Source organism: Arachis ipaensis, chromosome B7 (assembly GCF_059453495.1).
Source record: "Arachis ipaensis isolate K30076 ecotype BB chromosome B7, ASM5945349v1, whole genome shotgun sequence".
NCBI lineage: Eukaryota > Viridiplantae > Streptophyta > Magnoliopsida > Fabales > Fabaceae > Arachis > Arachis ipaensis.
Window position 1 is genome coordinate 66,532,710 of NC_142442.1, and position 12,736 is coordinate 66,545,445.

At 37.2% G+C, this 12,736-nt stretch overlaps 2 protein-coding genes across 3 annotated transcripts; one reads left to right on the forward strand and one right to left on the reverse strand.

Moving 5' to 3' along the window:
• Positions 1-385: 385 nt before the first annotated feature.
• On the forward strand, positions 386-3,500 carry LOC107608174 (proline-rich receptor-like protein kinase PERK15). Of its 2 annotated transcripts, none has more exons than XM_016310049.3 (7): positions 386-1,314; positions 1,402-2,031; positions 2,116-2,186; positions 2,274-2,350; positions 2,442-2,589; positions 2,704-2,865; positions 2,961-3,500. In XM_016310049.3, exons 1-7 carry the CDS (start codon positions 627-629, stop codon positions 3,222-3,224), a joined length of 2,040 nt encoding a protein of 679 aa, XP_016165535.2. In that variant the 5' UTR covers positions 386-626; the 3' UTR covers positions 3,225-3,500. The 2 variants fall into 2 exon arrangements, with proteins under 2 accessions (XP_016165535.2, XP_088348964.1); XM_088492838.1 differs by having other exon boundaries at positions 495-1,314; positions 1,399-2,031; positions 2,961-3,290.
• Positions 3,501-4,205: 705 nt separating this feature from the next.
• Positions 4,206-7,033, reverse strand: LOC107609404 (guanine nucleotide-binding protein subunit beta). The gene is made up of 5 exons (XM_016311362.3): positions 6,639-7,033; positions 6,022-6,541; positions 5,569-5,926; positions 4,802-4,915; positions 4,206-4,630 (listed from the first exon to the last, which is right to left on the reverse strand). Exons 1-5 carry the CDS (start codon positions 6,742-6,744, stop codon positions 4,595-4,597), a joined length of 1,134 nt encoding a protein of 377 aa, XP_016166848.1. The 5' UTR covers positions 6,745-7,033; the 3' UTR covers positions 4,206-4,594.
• Positions 7,034-12,736: the final 5,703 nt, after the last annotated feature.

Consider the following 12,736-nt stretch of genomic DNA (forward strand, 5'->3'; position numbering starts at 1 on the left):
ACGATTTTAAAATTAAATTAAACTTTTGGGACTATTTTGTAGAAAAAAAAAAAGTTAGAGACAAAAAAAATTTTCAGCCCCTACCTTAGGATCGTACTTAACTCTAATAAAAAACTGGATACCTAATTGAATAGCACCTCTCTCTCCCTTCCTCTCTCTTTGGATTATGATTACATACAACATGATCATAGTTGCATACTTAGTTACATAGGGCACCGCATATGCATGCATTACGGGAGCGAGTGCGTGTTGTATGTATTATTAACTAAAAATGAAGTTGAAACGTGAAAGTCACATTTTTCATTAGTTAAGAAGTTGTAACAACGTAACAGATAGAGAAGGATTTATGATGATAAGTGTTAGTTTGTTAAGGGTTTTGTGTTTTGTTTAGCCGGGGCGTAACGAGTAACAATGCAAAATTAAGAAGCCCATCGAATATGTGACATTATTAGGTATTAGTACAGAGAAGACATGCTTGGTTACTAAAAATGGGGAATTAGGCTGTATTGTAGGAGATGAGTGGGTAACATTCCATATATTTTGTTTCATAGTCGATCAGAGCCATCCTCTTCCTTGCCTCTTTGGGGAATTGTCGGAGGAGGAGGAGGGCAACACCTTTATTTCAAATGTCTTCCGACGATTTCCTATCACTTATTGATCCATCTTCTCCCTCGCCACCGCCTCCCTCCGATTCCTCCGACACCTCCTCTCCCCCACCTCCGCCCCCATCAGACGATTCCTCTTCCTCGCCCCCGCCTCCCCCAGACTCCTCCTCACCACCAACTCCACCGCCACCCTCAGACTCATCATCTCCACCTCCTCCTCCACCCTCGGACTCATCCTCTCCACCTTCGCCTAATAATGAGGATTCTTCCTCCTCCTCCTCCTCGTCCTCCCCGCCACCGCCACCACCACCATCACCCAAAGGCGACGATAACAAGGACGACTCCTCTTCCTCATCTCCACCACCACCATCACCTCCTCCTCCTCCTCCTCCCTCTCCCTCTGACAATAACGACAACAACAAAACATCCGGCAAAGTACCACCAGCATCGGGCGATGTTAGTTCTCCTCCGCCGCCACCTCCTGCACGTAGTCGATTAGGTCCACCATCAGGTAGAACAGCTCCTCCACCAGGGCTATCGAAGTCGAAGGATGAGAATAACGGCCAAATGAGCACGACGGCTATAATAGGAATCGCAGCTGCAAGTGGTTTCTTACTTCTTGTCATCATACTCTTCTTTGTCGTACGTGCAAGAAGAAAGAAAAGAGAGGACGCTCCCATTCGTTACTTCACTAATACACAACCTGGCGGTAATATATATAGATAGATGATTATAGTTAATTAAACACGAAATGAATGATTTATTTATTTATAACATGCTTGGAAATGGGTAGCAGGACGAGGTCCGGGATACAATAATAATGATGGTGACCATGCTATGAATATACCTCCACCACCAGGTGCAGCATGGGGAACAGTAGGAACAGCACCAACATCAGGCGGAGGTTGGGGAATGAATCCCAATTCCCAGCCATACAGTGGAAGCATGATGAGCAACTCCAGTGGTTACTCTGGTGGTTCCCAGGGTTCAGTGTATCCACCCCCACACCCTTCAGTAGCTCTAGGATTCAACCAGAGCACCTTCACCTTTGAGGAGTTATCCGTTGCCACCGGTGGCTTTTCAAAGGAAAACCTGTTGGGTCAAGGTGGGTTTGGATTTGTGCACAGAGGTGTCCTCCCCAATGGTAAGGAAGTAGCGGTGAAGAGCCTCAAAGCCAATGATGCTCAAGGAGATAGAGAGTTTCAAGCTGAGGTTGAGACTATTAGCCGTGTCCATCATCGCCATCTTGTCTCACTTGTTGGCTATTCCCTTTCCGAACAAAGAAAGATCCTCGTCTATGAATTTGTTCCCAATAAAACCCTTGAATACCACCTTCATGGAAAGGGTCGGCCTGTCATGGATTGGCCAACTAGGCTTAAAATCGCCACAGGAGCAGCGAAAGGACTTGCTTACTTGCATGAGGATTGTAAGCGATTCGTGCCCCTCTCTGCCATTATTTTTCTTCTCAATCACGGAATGAAATTTACTAACTCTAGTAAAACTTGACTAGGTCATCCTCGTATTATTCATAGAGACATAAAGACTGCCAACATTCTGCTTGAAAACAACTTTGATGCCAAAGTAAGTTCTAATTCAATGCAACTTTGTGCCTCCGGCTTTGGTTAATGGTTACGTTCTTCCTAGAAATTAACAGGTCTGCTCATTCAGGTGGCTGATTTTGGATTGGCAAAGTTCAATCAAGACACTAACACTCATGTTTCAACTCGTGTGATGGGAACATTTGGGTAAGCAAACAACCTATATATGTAGTAATATATTTCAGGGTAAATGCATGGCAAATTTCATCTAATAATTACTACTTGTCTGTTAATTTAGGTATTTGGCTCCTGAGTATGCATCAAGTGGCAAGCTAACTGAAAAGTCTGATGTCTTCTCCTTCGGTGTTATGCTTCTGGAGCTGATTACAGGACGACCCCCACTGGACCACACTGGTGATTATGAAGAGGATAGTTTGGTTGATTGGGTATGTACCTTCCAACCATCCAACAAATATTTTTGTTTGGTTTCAGAATATCGTAGTTAATACAACATAACTGCAAAAAATATATATAATCACTTCCAAACTTTATATGAACAGGCTAGACCACTCTGTGCAAAAGCATTGGAAACAGGAGAATTTACAGGGCTAGTGGATCCACGTTTAGAGGAAAATTATGACAAGCAGGAAATGAAAAACATGGTGGCTTGCGCTGCTGCCAGTGTTAGGCACTCAGCAAGGAGACGCGCAAAAATGAGCCAGGTACATAAATTCTACGATTGAATTGGAATAACGTGACTAAGCTTATCCATGGCGATTATTTAGTTTCTCGTTAATTAATAATTACTAATATACAGATTGTGCGAGTGTTGGAGGGAGATGTCTCACTAGACGTCCTTAATAACGAAGGAGTTAAACCAGGGCAAAGTGGTGTCATGGGCGAAAGCGGTGATTATGGTTCTGCAGCATATAGCGCTGACATGAAGAGGTTCAGGATGCTAGCATTGGGAGAAAGTGGAGTTGCAAGCAGTGAGTTTGGTGGAACAAGCGAATATGGCCTCAATCCTTCTGTCTCAAGCAGTGACCTATCAACATCCACTGAATATACGAGGAGGCTATGAAACACCTTGAGAAGTCAGAACCCATCATCGCCGGGGAAAAAATTAAACCATAATTTATTTCTTCTTTTGCGCATATTTTCTATGTTGATTAGAGAAGGAATACTATATACACCACATACTTGTAAAGTAAAAGAAAAAGAAAAAGAAAATTTATTTGTACATATGGAATGGGACATCCCACTTAACTATGTGGACATCCCACTTAAATGGGATAGAGTATGAATCCCATATGTATACAATACAATACACAATATTGAAAATTCTTTTGGATTTGGACACGTTATGTTGCAAAAATGCAAGATGATAACCTTGGGAGAATGTATATTTTTTATATGAACATACGAGTTATCTATTCCTTTTCCGTTTTTGGTGGATTGTTTATCTCTGACTTATTCATATTTGAACATGGAAAAAATATATTATAAGTTGGAACTTTTTAGAAAAAGAAAAAGTGAAAATAATTGTAAAGTACAATTCTAAATTATATTTGAACTATTTTGATAGAATTTTGAACACAATAACAGTTAGGTTATTGTTAAAAAATTTAATTAGCTCGTAATTTTTTCTATGCTACAAATATTCTGATCTCAAATATAAAAAAAACAATGCTACATGATTAATAATATTCATTATTTTTATCAATAATTAGTCAACTCTAACACTAAAAACTAAATTCTAAATCTCTAAATTTTAAATATTAAATTCTAATAACAAAAAAATAAAATATTAACTAAAATATTAATTAATATTGATAAAAAAAATGAGCTCTTTAGCATTTCTCTTGCCGGAATCCAAATCATGCACACTATATACATGTAATGTAAAGAGAAATTACAATAGTGATGGGTAACTACCACCAACTAATAACGAATCGACTTCTATTCTATGAAATATATTATATATGAACCTCTCTTTCTTTTTTAAAATATACACGTCAATTAAGTAACAAAATATTCAAAATTTTCTATTTAATATGTAAAGTTACGTATAAAATTTGTCTTAAATTATATTTTACCAACAATTTAAAATTTTGTTTGTATACACAAGACTTTTATACTAAGCATTATAGAATTTAAATTGTCTCTTTTTTTATAAAAAAAAATTCAAACGTGGTTGATTTTTAAAGTATAAAAACAAAAACTATATAATTGAAAAACGTTGAAGAAATATGTACCGGTATCCTTAACTTGGTATACCTTATGCACCCCATATTGTCTTGTACATACATCTGCATTTCTGCAATGCCAATGTCTCCGAATCTACCATCACAATCAAACATCACTCACATCTGGATTTAGATGAACAACATCGCATGCAAGGAGTGGCCTTGATGGGGAGCTAAAAAGTACAAGTATTTGCCCATTCACGGTTCAGATCACCTTCCTATGCCCTCCAAATGCCCATATCTGCAAGAAGCAAGCAATCACGTCAAAATAGCCAAGGATTTTTAAATTGACAGATGATACTCAGATATTACAATATCCCAAGGATATAACCAAGCATTCATACACACTAGCATTCCTTCATGACAGATTATATAGTAAATACAATATCAGGCCAAATGTATGCTTAGTTACCTTTAAGTTTGTGTCATAACTTCCTGTACACAAGGCACTTCCATCAGCTGACAAACCTAAACAGCTGATCCTGCCCACATGAGAGTTTTGAAGAGATCCTAAATTCAATACAACCTGGAATTAAACAAGTCATGAGACATGAAGGTTGCACAAATGCAAGTACATGAGAAGTGCCAATTAATGCTAGGAGAAAACAATGTCTGCGGAATCAAGGCAATAACAACATGTATCACAAGGGAATTAAATTTTACTTTTGCTTGCTGGTATACTACTAAATAATATGATAAGTTTTCAAGTTTGATATTTCATATAATACCATTCTTCACAATCATATTAGTCTAAACTGGAATTTTCACTTCTTTAGTTCTTTTCACCTTGAACCTATGTCATTTACTTCCAAAGGTTCAGATGAACTCCTTTTAAAATAAGAACCCAGCCCTGCAAAACTAAGATCCAACATACTGACAGTAGCACAACCATTCCATCTATTTTAGGTAACTACCAGGAAAAAGCGATAAAAATATATACTGCATATGAAATAAGTTTCATATGCAGTTGCTATATCAATGTGTAAATACTTATTAGGAATTAAGGACAGTGTGTATTGGTACCGTAAACTAACCCTTTTCCCCGAATAAACAGAAGCTTTGTAACTACCATTTCAGAAGCATCACCTGTCATATAAGTATGGTTGCTAACTAAAGAGTAAAAAAAGCGTAGCCAACTATTTTATATCACACTCAGTAAAGCACCAATTAGTCAATTACCTTTGCCAATAAAGTGTCCCAAACATAGCAATCACCATTAGTGTATCCAGCAAAAAGGAGCCTTCCTGATATGGAGAATGCTATGGAGGTCACATTTGCAGTGCCATTTTCACTATGCTGCTGTTGATATACTTGGAGTTGGTGCCCTGTCCTGATATCAAACAATCTGCAAGTTCCATCATCCGAGCCGGTTCCAAATCTATTCCCATCAGGGAAGAATTTGACAGCATTAACGTCTCTCTCATGCCCATGAAATGTCCTCACTGCGCGACTTGCCACACGAGTATCCCATAACCGGGCAGTTGAATCACAAGAACCAGACACGAACATTCTAGAGTTGGATCCATTAATTGAAATGCTGAGAGCCACAAACCAGAAAACAAATTCTCAGATTAAAGTTTTAGATAATATTATAAATTTATAATTGAAACACAAGTGAATTATCATTTATACCTAAGCACATCTGAAGTGTGACCGGACTGAAATTCACCGCCGAAAACAGAGGTTCTAAGACCAGTAGTGATGTCCCAAAGAACACAAGTCTGATCACCAGAAGCAGTGATTAAGTGAGTGTCTTCATCAGGAACATACTGGCAAGAGGAGACATAACCCTTGTGGCCGGTAAGCATACGCGATACGGGGAGATTACCGTCCCTATCGGCGGCGGAATTGAGATTGAAAATGGAGCAGACGCTGTCGAGGCCGCCGCACGCGACGGATTGACCGGTTGGAGAGAAGGCACAGGTCATGACCCATGCGCAAGGAAGCTTGATGGCATGAGTCTTCTGGCTCGTCAGCGCATTCCAGACTATTAGCCTACCGTCTTGGGAGGCGCTAACAATTCGATTCTTTTCCCAAGTCCAATCCAATGAATACACCTTGCCGGTGTGACCCTGGAGGGTTCTGCAGCAAACCAGATCGGTGGGTCCAAAGGTCACCGGAGTTCTCCCCTGCGATTTGGCGTAGCCGGAAACTGAGAAATTTGATTTGAGTAATGAATTAGATCTGGCCTAAGAAGATGAGAGGAGCAAAGGAATTAACGATTAACAGAATAGGAGGAAGTTAGTTACTGTCAGTGTCGAGAAGAGAGAGGCGCTTCTGCTTTAATCGGTCGCGGAAGTTGTTAACGGTCTGTGTAGCCGCCAAGTGACGCTCCTTCAGCTCTGCAACGGACATCTTTTAATTCTTTATTGTTATGTTAGGTCTAAACCTGTAACTACAACTGCAAATTAGTCCATAGATGGACAGGACACAAGTTGTGTTTACTGTTACTAGTTGTCTATCTATATAACAGCTTCGTCACCGTTGCCGTTGCCATTGCCATCGCCATCACTACCGACCAAATAGAAACCTATTATTCTCTGCTAGCAGTAGCACTATCGTCTTATCTTAGTCCATCATATTCCACTCCCAACCACCGCAAACCACGCATTTACCTATCCAAATTTTCCAAACGGTAAAACTTACAAGTTACAACTGTTCTCATCTTTTTTCCTTTTTTTTTGGTTAGATAAAATGAATTAAAAAATTAAAAACCTAAAACAATTTCCGTTGCTGGGAATCGAATCCAGGTCTCCTAAGTAAAAGCCAGATATCCTAATCGCTGGACGACAACGAATCTTTAACTTAATAAGTTCCATTAGTCGTATTATTACATTCCTTTTTCTCTAATATTATATGAAAAATATTAAATTTAGTCATTAATTCAATTTTTTAGTCTAATAATATAACGTCATACTTTAATTCAGAATTTTAAATATTAATAACTAATTAAATAATTAAAAAATAAAAATAATAAATTTTTATGGTTCAGTTAAAATTTTTCACATATTATATTAGGTGGATTCTATAGTACCTTTTAGTGTAATGCTTAAATTGCCTAACTTGTCTTTATAAATAAAAAATAAAATGTATAAAATAAAAATAAAATATTTAAAATTTATTAAATATTTTTTTTTGCTTTTTTTAGAAAATTAGGCACCATGTGTTAGGCACTATAGCATTTACTAGGGGTGGCAAGCAGGAAAGTCCACCTTGCCCCGCCTAGTGAGACGGTTCCAGAATCCCAGCTCGCCTCGCCTAACAGCGGGCTGGCGAGCCGACGGGCTAAGCCCGCCAAGTATCCTCTTTTTTTTTTAACTTTAACTATTATAATTTCTAAAAGTATAAAAAATTATATTTTTTATATTCATAAACATTAAAATCTTTGTAATTATAAATATATAATAAACATAATTATAAACCAAGTTTTCATCCAAAACATAAGTATAAATATTCTCCCCAAAGCAAAATAAACATAATTTAAAACATAATTATAAATATTATCTCCAAAGTAACATAAACATAATCCAAATCACTCAATTTTTATCTTCAAAATCTTGTAAGTTAGGTTGGGGGAAGTTAGGTTTTGGCAAAAAAATTGTAAAAATATCCCCTCACTAAAAAAACACAAAGCCCGGCAGGAAAGCCCGCCCCGCCCCGCCAAAGCCCACGGTTTAAGCGGTGCGGGTTAGGCGGACTTTTGTTATTTGGCGGTCCCAATTTTCCAGCCCGGCCCGCCCTTTTTGGCGGGTTACGCGGGGTGGCCCGGCGGGTTTAGACCCGTTTGCCACCGCTAGCATTCACCATTATATTATTAGTCAACGTCACTCGTGAGTCATGTGAAAGATTTATCCCGTTTATTCTATGATCTCAGCTTACGTATAAAAAGTCCAAATGCTGAACCTTTGAAAATAAAATGGTTTGGAACATTGCCACATGACCACATCCTACAAAAGTCGTTATTGTAATTTCCAAGTTCTAACCTACAAAATCATTAGTACTAATAGCAAAACTGTAGAAACTGTTGTGATAAGGATAAAAGATGAGGTGGATGATCATCATTAATTAAGGATGTTTGATTTCAATGTTGAATGGCTCAACTTCTCATGGCAAACATAAATTAATGAAGTTGAAATTGTAAGCTTCACACACCTATAAATAGTGAAGCAATCTGAGGAACTACACTACAAGCAATAAAAATTTTCTCCCTATTTATATTGTCTATATACAAAATTCTTCCTCTCTTTTTCTTTCATACGTTAATACGTATATATAAATATATAAGTATCATCTCTTTTATATTGAGATAGTAACTGTAGTTAATATTGTTATCTAATTATATTTCTTTATTTTATGTTTGTTACTTCTTCCTTATTTATTTATTTAGTTATTTTATAACACGTTATCAGCACAAAACTCTAACGATATTTTAGGAAGACTTCAAGTAACAAATTTTTATTATGTCGAAGCTCTTTCATCTTGAATATAATACTTTTGATATATTTGGAAATAATTATTTATCATGGATACTATATGCTAAAATCCATCTTGATTCAATGGATCTTGGAGATACCATTAAGGCTGAAAATAATACATCCCAGAAGGATAAAGCCAAAGTTATGATTTTCCTTCATCGTCATCTTGACGTATGATTGAAAAATGAATATCCCACATTAAAAGATCCTGCAGATCTGTGGAAAGATTTTGAAAAAAGGTACAATCATCAAAAGACGGCGATACCTCCTCAAGCCCGATATGTTAGAGAAAACTTTCTCGACCTTCCATGTCTCGAATGTGCTCCTGCAGTAGCAATCGAGAAAAATGATTTAAAATATTTTGAGCTAATTTCTTGCTTTCTTGTTGCTGAACGCAACAATGAGTTGCTCTTAAGAAATCATGAAGCACGCCCAGCTGGCGCCGCCCCATTTCCTGAAGTAAATGCGGCAAATTATAACCCCAGAAGAGGTAAATGGCAAGATTTTGATAATAAGAAAATTTATGGAAGGAAAAGAAATTATGTTCATAAGAAAGGATCTCACCAGAAGTGGGATAAAGAAAGAAACACTGGGCAAAGTAAATCAATTGAGGATAAATGCTTCCGTTGTGGTGGAAAGGGCCATTGGTCACGTACCTGTCATACCCCAAAGCGCCTAGTTGATCTTTATCAAGCATCCTTGAAAAGAGATGACAAAGGAAAGGAAACAAATTTTGTTTCAAATAATAAAAATTCCACCACTCATTATGATGTATCTAATTTCTTTGAGGATTCTGAAGGAAATATTGGTTATTTGATCAATGATGGAATAGTTTGATATGTGTATGTGTTTGTTAAGTATTCATGTGAATACTTTTACTGTGCATGTACTTCTACTCATTTTATTATTATTATCATTTGTCTTTGAAGAAAAATGGCAATGACATATTTTGAAGATATTTGCCTTGCGGATAGTGCAAGTTCGCACACTATCCTTAAAAGTGATATATATTTTACCCATCTTGTGCCAAAAAAAGAATATGTTAATACTATTATTGGCTCAGGCAATGTGATAGAAGGCTTCGGAAGAGCTATAATTTTGTTTCTTGGAGGAACAAAATTCATAATAAATAATGCACTATTGTCTACCAAGTCTCGAAGAAACTTGTTGAGCTTTAAAGATATTCGCCGAAATGGATATCATATTGAGACTATGAATGAGGGAAATCATGAGTACTTATGTATCACAATTCATGATTCAAATAAGAAAGTTATATTAGAAAAGTTGCCCTCACTTTCATCTGCGTTATATTATATCAAGATTAGTGCAATTGAATCACATGCCATTGTAAACCAGAAGTTTACTAGCCCAAATGAATTCATAACTTGGCACGATCGATTGGGTTATCCGGGAACAACCATGATGAGGAGAATTATTGAAAACTCCCATGGACATTCACTAAAGAACCAGGAGATTCTTAAATCTAGTGAATTTTGTTGTGCTGCATGTTCTCAAGGGAAGTTAATTTTAAGGCCATCACCAGTAAAGATTGGATTTCAGTCCCCTGAATTCCTAGAAATGATTCAAGGTGATATATGTGGACCTATTCATCCACCATGTGAATCTTTTAGATATTTTATGGTCATGATAGACGCATCTTCGAGATGGTCACATGTGTGCTTATTATCTTCTCGCAACCTAGCGTTTGCGAGATTACTGGCTCAAATTATTCGATTAAAAGCACAATTTCGAGAAAATCCAATCAAAGTAATTCGTCTTGATAATGCTGGTGAATTTACTTCCCAAGCTTTTGATGCTTATTGTATGGCTAATGGAATAAGTGTTGAACATCCAGTAGCTTATGTTCACACACAAAATGGGTTAGCAGAATCACTTATTAAATGCCTCCAATTAATTGCTAGATCCTTACTTATGAGAACAAATCTCCCAACCTCGGTTTGGGGCATGCTATTTTACATGCCGCAGCACTTATCGTTTGAAGCCAACGAGTTACCATTAGTTCTCTCTTATGCAATTAGCTTTTGGCCAGCAGCCAAATGTTTCTCATTTAAGAATATTTGGGTGTGCGATATATGTTCCCATTGCACCACCTAATCACACCAAAATGGGACCCCAAAGAAAATTGGGGATATATGTTGGATATGATTCTCCCTCTATAGTGAGGTATCTTGAGATACAAACGGGAGATGTATTTAAAGCCCGATTTGTGGATTGTCATTTTGATGAATCAAAATTTCCAACATTAGGGGGAGAGAATAAGCTTCCTGAAAAGGAACTTAATTGGAATGCGTCATCGTTGATGCTTTTAGATCCTCAATCAGGGTAATGTGAACTAGAAGTTCAAAAGATTATACATTTGCAAAGAATAGCAAATGAATTGCCTGATGCATTTTTCGATACAAAGAGGATAACCAAATCTTATATACCAGCAGAAAATGCCCCAATTTGAATTGATGTCCCAGTAGGACAAGTAGCCACTGAAACAAATTCACGCCAGAAGCGTGGCAGGCCTGTCGGTTCCAAAGACAAAAATCTTTGAAAGAGAAAAGAGGTAAATACTATTCTTGTTGAAAAAGACATAGTAAAGACACCTGCAGTTGTCCAAAATTCTGATATAACGGCAGAAGACGTTCAGGTACCTGAAAATTATGAAAATGACGAGATCTCGATAAATTATGTCTTTACAGGAGAGAAATGGGATCGAAATATGACAATTGTCAATGAAATATTTGCATATAATGTGGCATTAAATATCATGCATGAAAGTAAGGATCTTGAGCTAAGATCAGTCGAAGAATGTCGACAAAGGAATGATTGGCCAAAATGGGAAGAAGCCATGAAGGCTGAATTAGACTCAATTGCAAAACGTGAAGTCTTTGGACCTGTAGTCCGTACACCAGAAGATGTAAAACCTGTTGGATAAGGGTGGGTATTTGTGAGAAAACGAAATGAGAAAAATGAAGTTGTGCGCTATAAAGCTCGACTTGTGGCATAAGATTTTTCACAAAGGCCCGGTATAGATTATGAAGAAACGTATTCCCCTGTAGTGGATGAACATTACGTTATTTGGTCAGTTTATGTGCATATCATAAACTGCATATGCATTTAATGGATGTGGTAACAGCCTACTTATACGGCTCGTTAGATCGGGATATCTATATGAAAGTCCCTAAAGGACTAAAGATATCTAAACCATCCAATGAATATTCACAGGGGTTATACTCAGTTAAATTACAAAGATCTTTATACGGTCTAAAGCAATCTGGACGAATGTGGTATAATCGTCTTACTGAGTATCTGGTCAAAAATGGATTCAAGAATGATGATATCTGTCCATGTGTTTTCATAAAGAAATCTGCATCTGGATTCATTATAATTGCTGTGTATGTTGATAATTTAAATATCATTGGGACTCCTGAAGAGATTCCAACAATTATAAAAACTCTAAAAGAAGAGTTTGAGATGAAAGATCTTGGAAAGACTAAATTTTGTCTCGGCCTGCAGATCGAGCATATAAAAAAATGGGATCTTTATTCATCAAACAACATACACAGAAAAGATCTTGAAAAGATTTTATATGGATAAGTCACATCCCTTGAGTACCCCAATGATTATAAGATCTTTGGATGTGGAGAAGGATCAATTCCGTCCTAAAGAAGAGAATGAAGATATCCTTGGTCCTGAAGTACCATATCTTAGTGCCATTGGAGTGCTAATGTATCTTGCTAATAATACGAGACTTGACATATCATTTGCGGTGAATCTACTAGCAAGGTATAGTTCCTTTCCAACCAGAAGACATTGGAGTGGAATCAAACAAATTTTTCGATATCTTCATGGAACGGTTGATA

Bases quoted from the DNA above. Each gene is read 5' to 3' on its own strand.
- LOC107608174 (XM_088492838.1), top strand. From the start codon at position 627: ATGTCTTCCGACGATTTCCTATCACTTATTGATCCATCTTCTCCCTCG. The intron at 2,187-2,273 runs GTAAGTTCTAAT...CTGCTCATTCAG, and splicing joins AAAACAACTTTGATGCCAAA to GTGGCTGATTTTGGATTGGC. The intron at 2,590-2,703 runs GTATGTACCTTC...TTATATGAACAG, and splicing joins AGGATAGTTTGGTTGATTGG to GCTAGACCACTCTGTGCAAA.
- LOC107609404 (XM_016311362.3), bottom strand. From the start codon at position 6,744: ATGTCCGTTGCAGAGCTGAAGGAGCGTCACTTGGCGGCTACACAGACC. The intron at 6,542-6,638 runs GTAACTAACTTC...CAAATTTCTCAG, and splicing joins CTCTCTTCTCGACACTGACA to TTTCCGGCTACGCCAAATCG. The intron at 4,631-4,801 runs GTAACTAAGCAT...TGCTTCTTGCAG, and splicing joins GTTATGACACAAACTTAAAG to ATATGGGCATTTGGAGGGCA.